Genomic DNA, 22,551 nt, shown 5'->3' with positions numbered 1-22,551 from the left:
GGTTTCTTTTGTGTGAAATACCTGGTGATCCTGCCAGCCCCCCTGCTTTCCTATTTCAACGTGACCATACTAGGCATGAGAGCACATCCATCTCAGCCTACAAAGCCCTTCACTTAGAAGTTCAGTTTCCTACTTTCTCCTTGCCTTCTAGTGAACCCCCCTCTCCCCTGCAGTCTCCACCCCCAGCTCTCTAAGCCTGTTATGCAACTGAAAACAGAGGTCATGTGATCAGTTGTAAAGAAAAAAAGTATTTAGAATTTTTTTTTTAAAAAGTATACAAAAATATTTGCCTTGCATTTCTATTTTAAACAGAATAGATTGTTTTACAAGGTAAGGGTTCACATATAAATTAACTCTTTTCTGTGAAGACTAGAAGTTCAAAGCTCTACGTCTCCTGTGGATCACAGGAGTGCACTGCGTTCTGCACTCCTGTAACCTGTATGCAGGCCGACAGCAGGCTAAGGCCCATTGTTGTATGATGTGACTTGGCCGGTCCAGACTCTGGAGAGATCCCGACTTTAATGTCAGGATCCATCCAGATGCTTGACTGGCAGCTGGCTCAGCTTCTCAGTGCACTGCTGAGAGCCTGAGCCAGCCGCCCCCTCCATTCCACAGTCTAGCACACCAGTGAGTGTTGGAAGGGCAGAGCAGAGAGCCAGTCTTTGACAGTCACTGGCTCTCTGCTGACTAAAGACCAAGAACTGAGCGATCAGCAGTCTTTGATTTCTCAGTTCTGGGTGTAGAGGTGGCAGGAGATATATGCAGCATCGGATTGATGTGGCATCCACCTTATTGAGTATAAATGTTTGCTTTTTTTTTAATCCCAAACCCCTCTTTTAACCACTTCCCGCCCGGCCTACAGCAGATTGACGGCCGGGCTGTGGTTCCGTTATCCTGACTGGGCGTCATATGACATCCAGTAGGATAATATGCCGCCGCGTGCTCGCGGGGGCGCGCATCACGGCGATCGGTGGAGTGGTGTGTCGGTCCGACACGCCGCTCCACTGATCTTGGAAAAGAGCCTTCGGCGGAGGCTCTTTACCACGTGATCAGCCGTGTCCAATCACGGCTGATCACGATGTTAATAGGAAGAGCCGTTGATCGGCTTTTCCTCACTCGCGTCTGACAGACGCGTGTAGCGGAGAGCCGATCGTCGGCTCTCCTGACAGGTGATTGTTTATCAGCACAGCCCCCCTCAGATGACCACACTGGACCACCAGGGATGCCACTAGGACCACCAGGGAAGGGGGCAACATGTGGATGGCCAGGTATGCACCCCATGGCCATCCACATGTGCCCAATGTGCCCAATCTGTTCCAATCAGTGCACACAAATGGGCACTGATTGGCACCATTATATTTCAGTGATGCCCAGCAGTGCCACCAATCAATGTTAATTGAACAAGCTGGGGTTAGAAGCTCATTGGTTTCTATGCAGAAGTAAGGCTGATTTTGCACTTTCCAGCTTTAGTAAATAAACCCCATTGTGTACTTAAAAGTGGGGTATGCCTGTATTAGAATTTCTTTATGGAAAATGTCCTTATCCTAGAAAATGAAGACTTATGCAGGCCATACATGGGTCAAATTCTGAACAAATTTTCTTTTGAAAATCAGAGCCTTCAATTTCACCTCATGTTGCTGCAGAAAAGAATTTTCTTTTTGGAAATTTTCTTTTCTTGTGCTCATGCGCATTTTCTATTTTGATTATATTTCTTACATGTTTCCCCCATTATTGATTACAAAATCGTCTGTTTTTCGAAAAATTTACAAAATGCCTGATCACTCAAATTCAATGGCCGCACGAAAATCGGCCATTGCTGCGACCCACTAATGGTGCGGAATTCGAACGAAAAGTCTTAGATAAGATTTTCGAAAGAAAATTATTTTGGAATTTGACCCATGTATGTCTGGCCTAAGGCTTCATATACACTTGGCTGTGATGACCTGCGGCTGCTGCGATTGTGCCTAAATTTTGATACGGTTTTGCTGCGTTTTGTGGTTTCCTGTGGCCAGCGGTCAAAACGTTCCTATCCTGAACATAATTATTATGCATTAAGGAGAGTGGGGTTGAGGGAGGTTGAAGCTTCCCTAACTGCAGCAAGTCCTAAACAATGCTAAAAGTCTATGTGTACATTGAGACACGGGTTTTTATGCAATTGAGTTTAGGTTCTTTGGCCAAAAAATGCCAAAAGCCTTATGCAGTCACTACATCTAAGAACTGGCAAGCTGCAATGTATTAAATGTTTATTTTTTAGTTGAGATACTCTTTGAGGTACAACATGGCAGTGGAGAGTATCTGCTGGACTGTGTTGTCTACCAGCTGCAAAAAAGTGTTCTTTAAACTATGCCTTTTTCTTTCTTTCTTTTTCCTGTGTTCAAATTAGTTGACTCATCAAGCTCCAAGACATATTGGTTGGCCAGTTCATATGGCACAATCAGTGCACATCATTCACTTACTGCCTATCTTGTTGTGAACAAACTACTTTGGCAGGTTTGACAAATTGAGTACAATGCAGGCATATGAAAGATTAGTGGGGTTTAGGAAGAGCCTGATTTATATCTGGTGCCCCCCCCCCCCGATGTAGGTGCTCTTATTTTAGCCTCCAAAGATAGGCAAAATGTACATACTGGAGAAACGTAAAGAGCTTTAACCACTTGCCGACCGCTGCACGCCGATATACGTCGGCACAATAGCAATGGTGTGCAAATGGGCGTACCTGTATGTCCCCTTTAATTGGCGGGATTAGCGGGTGCGTGCGCCCACCACCTACAGCCTGACCATGCCTGCGGGACCCGCGGACTCGATGTCCACCGGTGTTCTGGCTATCGTGTCACGGAGCCGTAGAACAGGGAGATGCCTATGTAAACAAGGCATTTCCCCATTCTGCCTAGTGACATGACAGATCACTGCTCCCTGTCATCAGGAGCAGTGATCGCTGTCATGCGAGTAGAAGCTTATCCCTCCACAATTAGAATCACTTCCTTTGACACACTTAACCCCTTGATCGCCCCCTAGTGTTTAACCCCTTCCCTCCTAGTGTCATTTACACAGTAATCAGTGCATTTTTATAGCACTGATCGCTGTATAAATGACAATGGTCCCAAAATAGTGTCAAAAGTGTCCGATGTGTCCGCCATAATGTTGCAGTCACGATAAAAACCGCATTAAAAAAAATTATTAAAAAATAATAAAAATACCATAAAACTACCCCCTATTTTATAGACACTATAACTTTTTAGCAAACCAATCAATATACGCTTATTGCGATTTTTGCTACCAAAACTATGTAGAAGAATACATATCAGCTTAAACTGAGGAAAAAATGTGTTTTTTTATATATTTTGGGGGGATTTTTATTATAGTAAAAAGTAAAAAATATTGCTTTTTTTTTTAAATTGTCGCCCTTTTTTTGTTTATAGCGCAAAAAATAAAAACCGCAGAAGTGATCAAATACCACCAGAAGAAAGCTCTATTTGTGGGGAAAAAAGGACATCAATTTTGTTTGGATGCAACATTGCATGACCGCGCAATTGTCAGGTAAAGCGACGCAGTGCCGAATCACAAAAAGTGCTCTGGTCAGGAAGGGGGTAAAATCTTCCGAGGCTGAAGCCGTTAATATGCAGACAGTGTAACACCATTCATAATTACATCCTGTCATATTTTGAATGTATTATGTAAATATGGTTGGTGTTATACACTTGATAAAAAGTAAAAAAAAAGTTTGAATTGATTTTATGCTCTCCTTTTTATTTTCTGTTTTCTATATACTCTTGATTAATGGAGCATCTGTTGTTATTCTAGTCCATTACTGTCCCCTCTGTCTTCAAGTATCTATTGATTAAATAATATAACAAGAGTATTCATTGCAGGCTTCCATATGTCTCACTTATTTGATCATTTGTAGGTTGGATCCCTACGTAGAAAGTTATGCCTTAAAAAGACTATTCTTCATTATACATTAAAGCTGAACGATAACAACACTTTTATGGGTTGTTTTAGTATTTTTCCAGCATACAGTATATTGCAAACTGGTCTTGAAATCTCATTGAATTCTTGAATAGCATGATATCATACTAATCTGAAATGGTTGTATTTAAAGACTCATCCCGTCCCCAGGCATGTGTAGAATCAATCAATAAAATAATAGTTAATACTATCTGGGGAAAAGCAATCAGTTTGAGCTTTAATATAAACCACTGCAACCAGATTCCACAGGCTGTAACGTTTCTAGTTGTTGGGATTGCCACCCAATGTGACATGGCTCTGTGCTGTGCAACCTCCATCTCTGAGAGATACAGATGGTAGTGCTAATAGCCTGGAAACATGTGGTTTGTTTTTTTCACCTGTATCTGTGATTCAAGGCAATAAAGAAAATAACCTAGAAGCTTTGAGGATTTACCCAGAGATACAACCTGCTGCAACATTTGATGCCAGAAAATGTTTCATTTAGAATCTTTGAAGAGGACTGGTCTGTATTGCATAAAGGCAAAAAACATTCTGTGTGATGCTTCCCCTACAGCCTTCCCTAATACTCTCCTAAGCCCCCTCTCGATCCAGCGATGTGCAGGGGAGCCTAGGTTGCCCCGGGTCTCTCTCACCTCATTGGCTGACACAGCAGTGGGGTCAATCACAGCCAGTGAGCCAATTAGGAGTGAGCAGGGGCGGGGCCGATCCCCTGCTTTATGTGTCTTAAAGTCACATAGAGCAGGGCTCGGGAGCCAGTACACATCAGTGTCTGCGTAGCAAGTGGCTTGCTATTGGGGGCATTGGTCAAGGGGGAGGAGTGCTGGCAGGGGATCAGAGAAGAGAAAGATTGGGGCTGCTCTGTGCAAAATCATTACACAGAGCAGGTAAGTATGAGACATACTTGTTTAAGAAAGAAAAAACTAACCTTTATTGTCACTTTAACACACTTTATCCTTAACCATATCCTAAACCCTGAAAATTAGACTGGAAATTGAAAGCTGGAAATGGGTTGAACTCAATAGACTTTTATTCAACTTCACTATGTAACAAACCAAACCCTAAAAAGTACAGTAATGGGGTCACTTTAAGCTAGACCCTTGCCCCAACCCCCAACAATAAATGAAACCACTTAAAGCCATACCTACTAGCTCTTTGCCAAGGGAAGCAGGTTACACTGGGTCCAGTTAAACATAAAAATGCCCAGTCCTTTTGGAAAAATAAGCATTGCCAAGTTCTCAGTGCTAAATATAGCAGATTTTCCAAAAGCAATGGAATTTTGGTTTAGTTTTTACCTGCAAAATCAACAGCATTTCAAAATATATGTATTGTGAGGGTCTTTATCCATTTACATAGCATATATACAGCATGTCATCGGGTATTCTTTGTAAAGTGAAACTTTACCTCATTTACTAAGCTCTGGAGCAACATTTGCCTTAGTAAATCAACCCCTAAATGTTTCTTGGTGAATCTTCTTGATCTTACAGTACAAATGTGTTGCCTATGTAGGTGTTGAATTTATTGGGTAATAGATAGAGTCTACAATAAAAACCTGACCGGTAAAAAAGGTTTACAGTTGTGGCTTGTCCATGTATTTAGAATACGAGCAACTGTTTTTTAACAACTTGTGTATCTATGAGTTTTTGACTCACCCCAATCAATATGCCTGCTTTATGCAATAAAATATATTGATAACATTGCAAAAATATCATCCCATGCAAAGTAGGTTAACAACATACCATAGATACAAGTTTATAAATTAAAGCAGTATTACTTTAACCTCGGCCTTGATGTTTATGACTACACAGGACATAGATTTTACCACGATCCATATATCTATTATATTTATAGCACGGTAAATGCTATCCAGCACAATTTGCACTTTTCCAACACCCCATTATCGATCTGTGGAATGCATATATTTATGGTTGCATCCATTCCATAATCTAAGGATATGTAGCCACATCCTGGCTTGTTTCTCAAAGGAATATGAAGGGCAATGTCAATGTGAAATGTGTGCTATTATTATGTGGCTTGCTTCATTGTACGTGTTGACATAACTTCTCATTTGTCTTAACGTTCTAACAGGCATGAACTTTTATGTTGAAATTCTTTTCTAGGGCAATTAAAGTGGAATTAAACCTAAAGAATAAAAAAACTGCTAGAAAGTGGAGTCTTTGAAAGAAGAGACATGCAAAAAAAAGAAAGCTTCTGCTCTGAGTTTATTATCTGTTCAGAGAATGTGCTGGGAATGAAGGACCTGGAGTTAGCAGCAGAGTAGATGGTGGTGGTGGGTAATGAAGAAGTGATTGACAGCCTGGTCCAGTCAGTGTTGGAGGAGAGCACACTTGCAAGGTAAATGTGCCATAATGTGTGAGTAATCTGTGCATACTTACACAGTAAGGCAAGGACATCCAATACAGACTTTAATATCATAAGAATATTAGATAATGTCATTGCAGTCTCTTTGCTTTCCATGCTGTCACATGCATTTCAATTACTTCCTTTCTGAATTAAGGGGGCTGACTACTATGATCTTATAACCACAGTTTAAAAAGAAAACATGTTGGGGGAATCCATGAATCAATCACATGAGTGGGAAATGACTTTTCTGGAATTGCTTTTACACAATGGAGGTAAGGAAAGACAATTTACAAAGCTTTTTGTTAAAAGTTACGATAATCTGTATTAAACGCTATGTGTGATATATGTTGAAGTGCCTATACCCTATTCAGTCTATCATGAATGCTGCTGCTAGACTCATCTACCTTACCAACCACTCAATGTTTGCCACCTCTCTCCGCCAATCCCTACACTGACTTTTGATCGCCCAGCAAATAAATTCAAAATACTAAAAACAACCTACAAAGCCATGCACAACTCTGCCCCCAGCTACATCACTAATCTTGTCTCTAAATATCACCCAAACAGTCTTCTCTGTTCCTCTCAAGACCTCCTGCTCTCTAGCTCTCCTCCCGAGCTCGTCTCCAGGACTTCTCCAGAGCGTCTCCCATCCTCTGAAACGCTCTTCATCAGTCTGTCTGTCTATCTCCTACTCTGGCTGCCTTTAGCGGATCCCTGAAAACTCATCTCTTCAGGGAAGCCTATCACACTTCCAACTAAATGAACTTTTATCACTTCCACCAGCTCATCCCCCACAGTTACAACCTTTTGCCCCACCCTATTAGATTGTTAGCTCTTAGGAGCAGGGCCCACTGTCTCCCTTTTATATTGTAAAGCACTGCATAACCTGTTGGCTCTATATAAATCCTGTATAATAATAATAATAATAATATGTCACTAAAGGCAATCATTTTTTTTTTACTTTTGCATACAGTGGAGAGGGATTAGAACTCTTGTCAGGTGGTATTGCTGTCTATGTCCCCATTAGGGGAATTCACCTCCCTATTTGTCCTGTTGTCCTGTCCTTATTTCCTCTCTCTTCCAGTTTTGGCTATAGGATAGGAAGTGATAGGAAATCTTCACAATGGGGGACAAAAAAAAAAAAAAAAGAAAAACGGACAGGGGTTATAACCCTGCATATAACCCTACCTATCCAAAATGAGAATAAAAAAAAAAAGTTTTTTCCTTTAGTGACACTTCTGTCTCCCAGTACCTAGGACACTACCTGATTTAGTAATGATATAGGGACCGACAAATGAAACCACAGCAGGAGATGATGCATCCAACACACCTGGAAGTGTCAGAGGCTAAAGAGTCTTTGGTTGCTGTAGCTCTTGAAAACATAGAAGATTGCAGTTACTGCTTTTTGGAGAGAGATAAATTAGCATCTGCCTTAGAAGGCTACATTTAATTTTTTTTAAAGAGAAGTACAGGGTTCTTTAAAAAGAAAAAAATACTCACCTAGGTGGATGCAGAATCAATCCAATGCTGTATCTCTCCCCAGCAGCTTCTAACACTGAGAACTGAGCAATCAAAGACTGCTGATCGATCAGTTCTCAGTCTTCAGTGAGCAGATACAGACCGACTCTCTGCTCTGCCCCTCCTGCGCTCACTGGAGCGCTGGGCCTTGGAGGGAGTGGTAGCAGCTGTCTCAGTCTCCTGTTGGCTTGCTGAGAGGCTTAGCCAGCTGCCGGTCCAGGCTTCTGGGTGGATCCCAACTTTAAAGTCGAGATCTTTCCAGAGCCTGGAATAGCTGAGTGATGTCAGCCGTCAGCTGGCTTTAGCCATAGGAGAATATGTGATCTATAAGAGAAATAGGCTATAGTTCCCCTTTAAATTTTGGGTAGCGATAGTCCTGTTAAATGCATTAAAAATACTACTATTATATGTTAATATCAAATTAAAAAATAGGTTCTTATCTACATTATATTATTTTTAATGCAAACAAGTTATCATTTAAAGCAGAACTCTCATCTAAACAAAGATCTTTTTATCTCCAATGGCAAAGCTGTTTAAATATCAAAATAATTAGCAATTTTGTGCACATTTCTGAAATGAAGAGGGCTGCTAATGTGGAAAACAACTGAAGCAATCATCCAGGAATGGTTTTTGTCTAACTGTACCTACTGCGTCTGTCCTGCCCCCACTATTGGGAAGGAGGGACCACACAAAGTAATTTAGTCAATTCCTCCACATGTATGTCTGTGACTATAGGCTTTGGATTCCCATAGACTTAAATATTTTTATAAAAAGGGTTTCCTTTTTTCAGATTTTTCAGCAGGGTAATGGTCTTTTTATCAGTAGCTTAGCTGTGTTCTTAACTTCGGTCACAGAGTAAGCTCATAACTGTTATCCTGTCTGCCTGTATGCAAACGCATTTCAAAGCAGCAATAGCTGGCGCACAATGCAACATTTGTATGCTCTCAATGGAGGACATCAGTCCATAAAATATAACAAGGGTTTGCCTGGATCAACCAAAATTCATTAATAAATATGATCAGCTGTGATGGCATGTGAGTATATATCATTCATCCAAATGAACACCATTGGATGCAGTTCTGATGGCCCTAAGAGCATACAGAAAAACCAAGAGAATAGAGTTCTCTTAAGAGGGTCAAAACAGAACACTTGGATAAATACAAACAGGCTTTATTAGTACAAAAAAAACACAACAAATTAAATCAAAAAAGGAGAGCAAAGATAGATGATTGACACAGAAACACTCTGCCCATCAAGTACGGGTTCCCATCTGCAATCCACAAGCAACCAATCAGTTCACTTACAGTTTATAGTGTATGGAAGTGGTGAATATCTGGTGTATATGTGTGGGTTGTATAGCCGCGGCTCCCTATGCTTTTAACCCTTTGACAACATCGTCTTAGTTTTAATTGGTCTGTGTCAATCATCTATCTTTGCTCTCCTTTTTTGATTTAATTTGTTGTGTTTTTTTTGTACGAATAAAGCCTGTATTTATCCAAGTGTTCTGTTTTGATCCTCTTAAGAGAACTCTATTCTCTTGGTTTTTCTGGACATCAGTCCATATCTGCATGTGGGAAATCATTTCTCACAACAAGATCAATCTGTAAAGGTTATGACTGTCTTGGTTCTTAGGGGGAATATCGGAACCATTCAGAAAAGAAAAACTTTTGAACTAAGAAGTATAACTCTGTGTGATGCATGAGATAATGGACTCAATGTCACATTTTTGGTTTTCACAATTTGTATCAGGTACTTTGATGATAATTTCTATCTCTGCTTCCTATCATTCCATAGTCAATTTTTACTCCAATAATGGGTCATTTTTATATTTCAATATTTTTATTGAAAAGATCTGGTAATAACAGATGTATCATCTAAACAAAAGCCAGTTCTAGGGTTGTCACCATATCAAGTATATAAAGCATGAACAAACAAAATAAACATAGTCCAGAATCAGAAGAACATAGAGTGGTCATCGAAAGGTCTAATGTCTTTCTGAGATTAGTAGTACTATCAGTCATTGTCAGGGAACAGAAAACATGAATCTGATCTACAAGTGATCAGAAACTTAACAGTTTTTATCAGTAGCCAGGAATGCAACCATGTATAATAAAGTAAAGGAATAGAGGCATGGCATGTGGGAAATAAGGGGGGGGGATAGTGAGTAAGAAGTAACGGGGAACCCCTGTAGCAATCCCTGAGAATATCATCAAGAACAGAACCGTATAAGGCCCTAAAAACAACCGAATATATATTATGTGTAAACATTAGAGGAAAAGGAGAAAAAGGGAAAATAAAGATGAAAAAAGAATAGAAAGAGAAGAGGAAGGTCAGCCTAGAGCTCATCAGGGAACAGAGATATAATGGATCCATGGATCCCATATTTTATCAAACTTTTTAGAGTTATTATGAAGTGTATAAGTAAGTTTGCAATTGACTATAATCCAATTGAGTTTACTCTTGATGTAATCAAGGGGAATAACCGCCTGCTTCCAAGGCCCAGCAATAGTAATCCTTGCCACCAACAGTATGTACGTGATCAACTTCACTAACTTCTTGGGCATTTCATCAGGTAGTTTATGAAAAAGGGCTGCCTCTGGCGATTTACGGATATTCACCCCCATCACTGAATTCATTTGATTAAATATCTGAATCCAGAACCTAGTCACAAGGGGGCATTGCCACCAGATGTGATGCATCGTCCCTAACTGACCACAACATTGAAAACAATTAGGCGAAGTGGAAGGATGTATTTATGGCCACTCAGATAGGAACCAGGTACCAACATAGAAGTGTTTTATAATTAGCTACAACTAGCATTGTATTGATGGTGACTTTAGATAAAGCATAAGCAATGTCCTGCCACTTGGACAAGTCAAAAATTAAAATTCAGGTTCTTTTCCCATTGGTTCATATAGAAAAGTTTTGAATTTGGTTCAGTGGAGGAGGCATACACAGCAGATCATTGGGTCATTTTTATTATCTATATCTTTTCACTCTTCCCTGACTTTCACATATCGTTATTATAGAATTTGTCTCGGCATTTTGTTGAACATCTGTGTATCGGTACTGATTTGACCTGATGGAGATAGTATACCTCTTGAAAGCTTGTCCCGAATTGTGCTGATTATCACTTTAAAAAAGCTGCTAGCAGGCTTTGGCACTACTTGAGGCTTATTGAAAGCCTGCTGAAGCCTGCTAGCAGCTTGTTTAAAGTGATAGTCAGCACTCGGAAACACAATCTGTGTTCAACATTTGCAAACAAGAGTTGAACAGTATTTTAAAAGCTAAAGCTTGCTGAAAGCTCTGCAAATGCTTTGTCAAAACTTACTGTTCACACTGCTCTTATACAAGCTGAAATCTGTGTGAAACAGTGCACACAAAGAAATATCACGTACAGTACTCAGCATTTTTGGAAACAGGTAAGGAACTCAGTGAAAGGGTTTAAAGACACCATTGAAAAACATCAGGAGTGTTCTTGCCCCTACACTTGAATATTCTTAGTGAAAGGAAAGTAACACATGTTCCTGTGACCCTTTAGGCCCATGTCCCATTGTAGTGATTCTGTCACGGGTGACTACTCACCTTGATGTTGCGCTTTCACTTCTCAAACCAGCTAGTTACTTTGTTGCTAATCCTTTAATATCTACTGAGATTCTGCAGAATTCCAGCCAGTGAGGGTGTGTCTTCCATTAGAGAAAATGACAACTGCATGTTAAAGTATGATGATAAAGTAGAACTCCAAGAAAATATAACATGAGGAAAATGTAAAGCCAAATAAAAGATAAAATAACTAAATCAGCTTTTGCTGCAGTATTCAACTTCAATCCAGAGCTTTCTCCTTCAGTATTTTTTTTTCTTCCGCTAGATCAGTGGTTCTCAACTCCTGTCCTCAGGACCAACCAACAGGCCAGATTTTAACTGATACCTTGGGGAGATGCAGAGTAGAATACTGCAATCACTGGGCAGCAAATTAAATCACCTGTGATGTATTTCAGTTATCTTTCAAACCTGGCCTGAGGACAGGGGTTGAGAACCACTGCGCTAGATGTTTTCAGTCTGATGGCCATTCTATGCATGAAGGTAAAACATCTTCTGTGTGCAGAAGCTCCCCAAGCCCCCTAATACTTACCTGAGCTCCCTCTCCATCCAGCAATGTGCATGAGAGCAACAGCTCTCCGGGGACTCTCCCTCCCCATTGGCTGAAAACAGGCATTTGAGGGGCATTAAAAACAATGGACAGCACATAGTTCTGTTCACATTATATAAACATGAAGCGTTAGCGTCGATTCGCTTCAAAATTGAAGCCTCATATCGAGTCAGAAGGCGTTTGAAGCCCTTTAATGCCTCCTATTAAAGTTTACGGTAACGCTCAGCAAATGCTCTGGCAGGCTTTAGCGGTGTGGTTCCAGTGTGATTGCTGTGTGTTAAAATTAGTTTATTTCTGTCACTTTCCAATGTGGAGCAGGTTAAGGTGCCTTAACGCTTCAAAACCATGCATAGGGCTTTTAGGGAGTGTTTTTAATGCTTGTAAAATGCCCCATACTAAAGCTCATTGATGCCAGTATGAAGCCCATACTAACACCATACAAACGCTATAGTTTATTAAGCTTTAGAAATGTAGTCAAGTGTGAACAAACCCTAAGGAATGCACATACTTTGGGAGCAAATGTTTAAGAAGCAATACAAAAGGGTAGACAACACACAATATGCAATAATAAATCACATTATGTAACAATCTCACCATGTATGAAACTCAAGCGATCATAGTAAATGACATCTGGAGACAAGTGTCGCTCTTGCAGTAGATTTAGCTGATTTGCTGTGGTATAGCCGAGGAAAACCACCTGCATGTTCAGTTAGGTGGAGCTTTTTATGTCATTCCCTGAATTGAAGATGTGCAAACCTGAAAAAGAAGTGATTGTCAAAAACGTTGATCTAGTCACTGCTGTACAATTATACCCTCCTATGTATAGCTAGCTGAATAGGAAACAAATTATTTCTGAAAGATGAATTGGCAGATACCTGCCAATGTACAAGCAAGATCTCATTTAAGCAAAGAGTTAAGTAGCCCCTTGCTCACTCCTCTTTCTCCCCGGCTGCCACTTAAACTGCTACTAATAACAACCCCCTAAGGACATCAATAGAGTCACTGTGTTGAATAATCACAGACTATCAGGCAAGGAGCCTTGCAGCAGCAGGTCCATTGCCTGTGACATCACACTTGGAGCTTGCATCTAGCTTTGAGTTGCTTTCATTAGCCCAGTCTGTTGGTCCGTCTGTGTTCTCCCTTAGATCTGCTATCTCTGCTTTTCTGCACTGGAGCATCCTGCCTTGAGGAAGGGCTTTTCTATACAATACCAGGGATTCGTTGGGAGGAAAAAAAAGGAATAGCAAGCAAAGACTAGGAGAGCTGCAGCATGAAATCTATCACTGCTTGCTACTTGCTTTCTCTTTTGCTGCCTGCGATGGTTTTCAGCACTAGGTGAGTACATAAAGCTTGTTCTGCATTGAGAATTATGTGTGGGATACTGTGCTGCTTTCCCTGTGCAATGCTGGTTGCTCAATTTTACAGCATAGACAGCTTATGTGCATTTAATCCAACTGCTCTGGTTGACTCTCTCTGCCTTGAGAGCAGTAGACCACTCTAGGCAGTAGGCACACATCTGATTCTGCAGGTCTGCGCTGCTGGAGAATAGGCGCTGTTGTGTTAAATTAAACTTGACAGACACTTTATGTGTATTTTAAAAAAACATTTTAAAAATATTGTTTTAAGGGTCATTCATTTGTCTGGTTGTGCCCAGCTGGGACACTATTGAAATATTTCATAGATTGGAGATTAAGATGACTTTAAACAAAGTTGCATTCCTAGTTTGCTTTTCCAATCTAACTTTGAGTTTGCTCCTAGTTATCACCATGGGGTGGTCTTGGACATTGGCAGTATTGTGTGGTCTATATCAATGCTACAAATCCAATTTACCAATTCTGTAGAACAAAGTACAATAGCCCACAGCAACCAATCATTTTATCTTTCCCAGATCTGATTTCTTTAAACTGACGTTGTATTGTTTGCTTTGTGTGATTGGATTGTCTATATGATTTTTTTTTTCTCTTTCTGAAGTGTCGTGCTGAATAAAGCAACTCTTCCATGTGTAAAGGAATGAGGTCTTTGCTGCTATGGTTGGCAAATCCCTTAGTTGTCATATCTAATTACTAAATCATTTTGCTTATAGTTTGTCATCCTACTATGCTAATACAGTTCTGTGATTCCACCTGGTTCCTAGACTACTACTATCATGCTTTGAACTTGGTTGCCGTCTCCTTAGCTCAAAGCGAATGATGTGAAAGATGTCTTATTAACCTGTTCTCCTCTGTTCTGGTACCGATGGGGTTAAATCCTTTCACTCATGTCTGTTAAAGCAGCTGATGTGGTCGGCGTCTGCATCTAAATGCTTCTTCATTAAAACAATATTAGCGGTGACATTGATATTCCGTACTATTCCTGGAATATTGCTGCATTGTGCGGGGTCTGTGTTATCCCTATGAATGATGAAAAGTTGGTCCTGTAGACAGTACAATATCTGTCATTGTGTTGTGTGGCTGCACCATGCAGTACTTTGTGTGCCCTCCTTGTGCCCTTCTCTCTGATCAGATCCAGAAGAAAAGATTGTTTGGTTTTCAGATTAGTAACCCTCTGTAGCTATGATGGCTCTATAGCCATTCATGTATTGTCTTATTAAACCATAGTTATGTTGTGGGAGCTTAAAGGGTAACACCCCCCCCTCCCCCCTTCTCCAATAAATCTCACAAGAAAAGGTAGGGCAAGGAATTATTACATGTTGCAGACAATATTTACTATCTGTATCGTTGCTTTTGAAATCTCCGTTGTACCCAATGGGTAACATTTACATTTGTTTATTGCCATGGAGGACTGCCTTCAGTTGTCTAGAGTTCAAAATGAATTGTTTGCATTAACATGCCATTTCGTTTTTTTCTACAGATCGTTTCATGGCAAGTATTGAACAGTTTCCATTGTGGAGCAGTTTTAATGTGCCTTATTGCTCATTAAATGCTTTAAAACCATGCATAGGGCATTTAGGGAGCATTATTCATGAGACAGTCCAACTGTAAAAATGAAAAATATATAAATAACATCCTGTTTTTTAAATTGATAATTAACTGATTTGCCTTGTTGGAAAATGGGGGTAGTAAATGGACTGGCAAACTCCACTTTGTCTTTGGATGCTCTAGGTCTGTATTTTCAATACGTTTGTACAAAGTGACAGCAGGTCAACAAAGGACTGAACTCTATTAACTTACATTGCTGTAATAGCCGTGCAGAGTAAAAGCGGCATAGACTGTAGACTTTAGTTGCCCTTGTTGGCTTTTATAATGACACGTGACATGACTTATATTATTAGGAGCATTCCAAACAATGCAAGTTTCCATTCTACACATCTAACGATCATGTTGATGAAATCGTCCAATGTGTTAGAGTTCTTTTCTGAGTTCTCTGTATATAAATGTATGTCTTTTTCAAGCTCTGTCTTTGTGAAGCAGCAGAACAGTGAACAGTTTAACTTACTAATGTTTATAGCTGCCATAGCAACTTCAATGCATGTAAAATAAGATTGTCCATTTAGAAAGTCCATATTGCTTATTAATCATCAGGAGTTTTCAATTTCAAATTCAAATCTGACTTCAACTTTGTGCTAATTTGATACTCAAAAAGCAAGACAATAAAATGGCAACTATTTGTGATTTTTATTAATTCCAATAAACAGGCTCTATGGTAATAAAAAGAAAGCTAAAAGAATGCCTCCCTTCAAAGAAAAGATGCTTACCTGCCCTTTCGCTTTTGCCCAAAAAGAATGAAGGGCAGGGAAAGCTCAATAGCGACCTCTGCCTATGAGACCAGGGAACGACACAAAAAGGCAGTTAAATGTCAGAATTATTGTTATTGGTTACTTACCTGTTAATCTTTATTCAAATTTTCTGAAAATTTCTATGGTGGTCATATGACTAAAAGAACATATAAGAAAAAAGAAAAAATTATAACAGTCATCAGAACAACGGCAGCATTTGAAGAAGAAGCATCCCCAACCCCTGCCCTCCCTTTGTCATGGTCCTCTGTTATGTGGCCTTGTCCCTTCTGCTGTAAGGGGATAGTTAGACTATTAGTAAATTCTAGTTCAAGCTTTAATGGCTGAACTATTGATATAAACAACAGTTCTAAAATGGTTGGTGTGATTATAGTATTTAAAAAAGTGGTCATAAGTAAAATAAATAATTGATATTGGTAAAACATATTTATCATACCAATAATAAAGAGCCGCGACCATTCAAGTCACAATAAATGTTTGATTGTCTTATTTATTAGTTAATGATCATTTTGTGTTCGGTCTCTGGTCACATGCTTTTGGGTGTATCGGATGACTGTTCCCCTGCTGAACGCTGTTAGAGCCACAGAGCACAGAGGTGTCAGATACTGGGTATCCTTTAGTGAAGATCATCTGTGCGGAAAGTTTTTAGCAACGCAGTCTCTTTAAAGCTGAACCCAGGGCTGATATCACAAAATGCTAATTATTGCAGGTGTACTTTTATTAAATAAATTACATGCATTTATTAAATGTACCTAGTGTGACAATCTCAATTTGTTTTCAGTGTAAGATTGAGAGTCAGCACCAATTGGTAGTGCTCATGTAATGACAGTAATGAATGACAAGAGGAAAGTGCTCAGTAATAACACTAAGCTGTTGCTCATTCATTGCCCAATCAGCAGGTGGGGCAGTGTGTATAGGTTCCTGATCAAGATTTGTTTGGCAAAGGTGAAGGATTACAAATCTTAGGTGTAGGATTACAAATCAACTTATTTGGTTGTTTGTCTCCAGTCCAGTTTAAGGTTTTCCTGGAAAGAAGATTTCAAATCCTCAACACTCCCATTGCTTATGCAACTGAACAATGTAATGAACAGAAACTGCCACCCTAACACTGTTTAGAATCCAACAATTCCGGGAGTGTCAAACTCCTAGTCCCCTGCTATGCTCAGTGGTTCCTTCCTCAGACTCCTACATTACTACAGAACACAGTAGTGATGTGGGGGGTCAGCAGACGGAACCACTGATCATAGCTGGGGGACCAGAAATCTGACACTCCTGGAAGAGCCTTTGGATAGTGGTTTCTAGGAAGAGATGAATAGTTACTATCTTCTTTCCAAAGGAACATTTGGTAATCATATCTTAGTGACAACATTGCTTTAAAGGACATCTCCACCTTAATTTGAAATCTGAATGTTGGTCATCACTAGAAAGTTGAATTAACTGATGACATCTTGTATCCCTGAAACTGGTGTGATGAGGTTATCCTGTGGCACACTTTTTGTCCTCACCCAGTTCCATAATACCATAAGGTAACTGTCATTCTAAGAATCCCTCAGAAATATAAGAAACAAGCATCTGAATACATTTTTTAGGAAACAGTTTAGAATTGAAAGCCATTATGTGCTAACTATATGGAAAGAGAAACAGACGTAGAGGCGTGAAACTGTATAGCATTTAATATAACAAAGACTAAAACCACTCACATTTTGAGTACTTGAAATCAGGCACATCAGAAGTATACTGCAGTTTGAGTTTGTTTGACCTCCCTACATAAGAAAGAGGCTTCTGTTTTATCGAGAATTCCACTGGATAGATCGTCTTTCACCAAAATGTCAGCCTCAATTTTATAAACTGGTAGGAGGTCTTTTTAGTCTAGCATAGGTGGTGGAGTGTGCTAGCAACCGCGGTGTAGTCTGGATAACTATCCCTCACCCCTTATCTGCAGTTTTGATGATGAGATCAGTATTATTCATCAGGTTTCGCAGAGCCATATTTTCTTCTCTGGAGAGGAAGCCTAGATTTTTTTGTGTAATGGTGGGTTGTTGACAGAGCTTTAGAAAATCAGAGTAAACTATTCTGTAGAATGGTTTTAGAAATGGACCCTCCGCATGGTGTGGAGAGAAGATAGACTTAGGTTTTAGTGTGGAGTGAACTGGGGGGAGTGGCTAGATGCTGTGTAAACAGCAAAACATCATCACTCAAACTCTCTTGGTATAGTTGTTCTAGAGTATTGATAGTGTTCGCATCAAAGTCAAATTCTGTGGGACTGGAAGTAGGTGTATCGAGAATTTCTACTGTAAGAGTAGAGGTTCAATTTGTTTGATTCTTTAGTATGAAAAAATCTCTTAACAGTAAGGTTCTTGATATATCTGTTAAGGTCTTTGAATATAGTGTAAGGGTTAGGTTTATTAGATGGGACAAAGTTTAGACTTCTGCTTAATAGGGATGTTTCTGCTGTGGGTGTGTGAGGAAAAATTAAAAAAAAAGAGTTTCACAGTCTACGTGACTTCATTTTTGTGTTTTTTATTTCTTCCTCTTCCCCCTCTGCAACCTCCTTTGTGTACTTTCTTTTTAGGGTCATGGTCAGAGGGGGGCTTTGTTCTAAAAAAAATCTTGGCAATGGGGTGAAGGATCACTTTAACTGTAATGTCAGATAGATGTAAGGGGGGTGACGGGGGAGATGATATTGCATCTTCTGCTGGGGTCAGACTGTGGTGATCCACCTGTGCTTTGCCCAATAGCAGCAAGCGGACTGGAAACTATAATAGGGGGAGCAGAGCCATTGCTGAGAGATGGTAATCTAATAGCTGATCCATAAATAATGCAATTGGACTGATTACTAGGGTGTGAAGTGAGAGGGGTTCTATTTGGAGGAGGTCCTTGGTCACAGGGACCTGGTGGGCATGCTCGTAAAAGCGTTGCAATAATTTCAGGTGATGTCACACACTGCCATTGTAGTCCACATGTGGTCCAGCCCTCCACCTTGGTTCCCTCCTGGTTTATCCTACACAAAGAGCCGGCGATTGGCTCCAACAGGAGATACAGCTGAACCTATTCCACTGACTGGCACACTAGCATGCATACAGACTCACCCCTGCAGTATACTTCTGATGTGCTTGATTTCAAGTACTCAAAATGCGAGTGGTTTTATGCTTTGTTGTATTAAATGCTATACAGTTTCACAGTTAGAAGGCACCTCTGCTTCTGCTTCTATTCACATGTTCCTGGAGTGTGCTTCTGCTTCTCTGAAGAGGCAAGAGGCTTTCCCTGAATACTGAACTGTCCACCTCTACCTAAGGAACCAAGGTTCTGATGTATCATTGTTAATGACTATGGTTCCCCCCATCCCCCCCCCCCCCCACCTTTAACATGTACAGCCTGCTCATAGACTGATGGTTGCCTGCAACAGTGGTCACCCTTTGCGCCAATACATCCCTCTTTGGCTAATTATATGGACCCTGCTTCTTTCTGAGTCGCTGACCTCATACTTTTCCTGTCTGTGAATAAGAAGGTATTGAAACCAGACAATTAGCATGACAGCCAGGCTGCTGGAATTTTTACAAAGAAGTCTATAGGAATAGCCTATGTATGTCTTTATTTCTCTTCTGACAGGTTTCCTTGAAATGTCAGTTTATGTAGAACTAGCCTTTACAAATCTTACATTATAGCATCTATCTTTCATCACCAGCAGTTTTATATGTCAAGTTTTATGCCCCAGGATGTAGATTGAAAAAAAAGTTATATTAAACACACTAGTTGTTTCCATGGTGACTTAAATAGCTTACAGGGCTTTTTGGACTTGTGTGTACATGACAAAATCTACATAATAAAATACTAATTGACTTAAAGTTAGTAGCTAATGAGCGTGCTTCCATTACAGTGATTCTTGCCACATTCCTTATTAATGGCTGTTCATTTACACATGAAGAGTAGCAGAATAAGGTGTAATACGGTTTTACTAAAGCAAACAAACATTTCAATCTTGTTTCCTGGCCACAGCTGTGTGTGAACATAGAATAATTCTACAAATAATCTGAAAACACTTCACAAGATTGAGTTTAATAGGGTATGCCATACTTCAAAGTATTACATATGTTGGCAGTGTTTTTTGGGGACAGTGTCTTCAATCTGTTTTTCTTTTTGATCTAAGCAGTAGGGAATGTATTCAGAGTACAACTAAAATATAGCAATTTAAGTTCCTCATGCACATACTGTTTGCGCATAAAAGAGAACTCAAGGTAGAGACCTAATGTGGGTAGTTGAAGAGGAGGCTCATGATCCAAGTTTATAATGGTCTTGCGTTAAGATGTTTCTGACTTTGAAATTGCTTGTGTGTTAAGTACATTACCTTATTCTGTTTTAAGGTGCATTTGATGTAGTAGAGGATCATACCAAGATCAGCTTTGTGGCCCAAAATTACAGGGGGGACAAGGGGATGCAAAAAAAAAAACTTCTTCACGTTAGCAATGTTTAGCTCAGGGTTCCCCAAAATGTTCAAGATTGGCATCAAGTGGTCCATGAGACTAACCAATGGGTCCATAAAATGCTGTGGGTAAAAAAGGGATCTGTAAATATCTGGGGGTCAATAGGTGGTAGATAAATAATAGAAGTTTAATTGGGTCAATTCATTTTCTGAGGTCTCTATCATACACATGCATTGTTGTTTTTCTTCTAAATAATTTTGTCCCTTCCTCACTACGTAATTAGGAGACACTCTGTATAGCTAGTCCCACTCTCTTTTCATTGTGTCTTTAGTTTCTTTTCTGGGCACATGTAATTGCTCAAGCTAGACATACTATTATTTTTTTTTACCTATCTCATGTTCTTCTGTGAATATCTGCACAAGTTTTTAGTTAAAGTTTTCTATGATATGCAAGATGTCATTTGGATCATATCACTGCCTGCCAATGCTACTGAGATTGTAAGTTATAGCTATCTCACCTCAACTGGATTTGTTTTAGAGATCACACTTGCAATGCTTAGGCTAGGGAAGAAGAATAGTCACTGTAGAACAACACGCCATTCCCTAGTCCTAAATGTGAGGTGACTATTGGAGAGACAGAGTTACCCAGGGTTGGATGGTCAGTTTCCAGCCTTAGGTAGTCTCTATCAGCTGTGTGTCTTTACTGGCCTTATTTATCAGCATACTTTGTGGTGTTTATCTTTGACCACCCACCTTCCTGCTTCCTGGAAGTATTCACAAATGTGTTCTCTTACAGTATTGAGCATATTATTCTACCTTGGTACCCACCTCATACTTTGTTATCGAGCCATTGAGTATAGCAACCTAAAACTCTCTTGAAGAGCAAGTGACTACACCCACCTCAAACTCTGTTTGAAATCCAGTGAGTACACCCCTAACTATAAGAGTGGTGCCAAAAAACTGATTGCCGTGCATTTTTATAAAAAGAATTTATAAAAATTGTACCAACCATAAAGGCAGCTTCTGATATCTAGAGGAAGTAGCTGCAGCATTCAGAAGTATATTCATATTATTACTATTATTTAAAGTAGTAGTTTATAATACATGCCCCCAGAGGGGCCACTGGAAATATACAGGTTCTCCCTAAGTAGTACAGAGGCAGATGGTCACACAAGCACAGTCCCACACACACTGACAATTAAGGCTCAAGAGTTGATTAACTAAAAATGGAGAGTGCAAAATCTAGAGCAGCTGTGCGTGGTAGCCAATCACTTTTAAACTTCAGCTTGTTTTGTTTTTGCAGAAAAACCTGGAAGCTCATTGGTTTCTGTGCAGAGCTGTACCAGATTTTGCACTCTCTAGTTTTACTAATTCAACCCCTATGTCTAGGGATTGTATTTTAAGTAATTATTGCTGAAGAACTTTATCAGGAGAGGGGTTTAGGGTCACAAGATATTTAATAACAATCAATAACAACAACAGAAGTACAAACTTCTCTCTAATCTTTCAATAGCAGCTTTCTGGAGGTAGCAAGGAATATCCAGTATATATAGGACCCTACAGCAGCAGCAGTCTATTTAGCAACTGCTGGCACTTAGTTCCCTTCTGGCACTTTCACACCTAATAGTCCCAAATAGCAGTTTCTTGTTTTAGTAAAGGAAGAAGAAGACTTTTCTCAGGCCTCCTGCATATTTTTCACCTCCCCAGCAACCTTCTGAATCCCTCCTTCCAGGGATTGGCCGGTGCATGATAAATACTTAATGGATCATTTGATTCTCCCTTTTCTATGCTCTGGAAACGTCTTCAAGAGGCAGGTGGGAGAAATCCAACTCTCAGCTCAGGAAACCAGACCAAAACAATCAATCACTGCTATACTCACTATAATGGAGCACACAAAATGAAATTTACCTAGCAGCCTAACTAGTGGTGAGGGAATTTACAAGTTAATACATTTTTTTATATAATAAATATTTGAGGGTCTGTGAACAATCTGAAAATTCAAGAAGGGGTCAATCAGCTGAATAGTTAGGCCCCCGGTTTTATAGTAATTATGTTTTGGCTTTGTAAGTCTCAGGTTTCCTTTAAGATAATCAAAGGACCATGTACAGTACAAACATCTTCCCTGTACATGGTAATACCATTTAATATTATCAGACATAATTCACAAATGTACACTCCTTTTTAAATGAAATCTTATTAAACTTATGGAAGGGCCCATGGACTGTAAGCAGCTCATGATCAAATATACAATTATTCCACAACTGGCTTGACAGTCTTTGAGTCCAACATAACTGCATAAAAAAATGAAAGGATTTGAATACATTGAGAACACATACCTAACATGCTTGGATGTGCATTGAAGTCAAACATAAAATGTTATTTTAATGAGATGCTTGCGTGCAT

The 22,551-nt window shown here is 39.7% G+C and overlaps 1 protein-coding gene across 1 annotated transcript in view; it reads left to right on the top strand.

The window, feature by feature from the left end:
• Positions 1-12,793: 12,793 nt before the first annotated feature.
• LUZP2 (leucine zipper protein 2) overlaps positions 12,794-22,551 on the top strand; it is a 1,010,053-nt gene continuing 1,000,295 nt past the window's right edge. The window contains exon 1 of the mRNA XM_073604551.1: positions 12,794-13,330. Within this exon, the coding sequence (XP_073460652.1) occupies positions 13,266-13,330 (65 nt within the window). The 5' untranslated portion in view covers positions 12,794-13,265. The remainder of the gene's footprint in view (positions 13,331-22,551) is intronic.

The sequence above is a fragment of the Aquarana catesbeiana genome, linkage group LG11 (genome assembly GCF_042186555.1).
Source record: "Aquarana catesbeiana isolate 2022-GZ linkage group LG11, ASM4218655v1, whole genome shotgun sequence".
NCBI lineage: Eukaryota > Metazoa > Chordata > Amphibia > Anura > Ranidae > Aquarana > Aquarana catesbeiana.
This window is presented reverse-complemented; position numbering and strand designations above follow the sequence as displayed.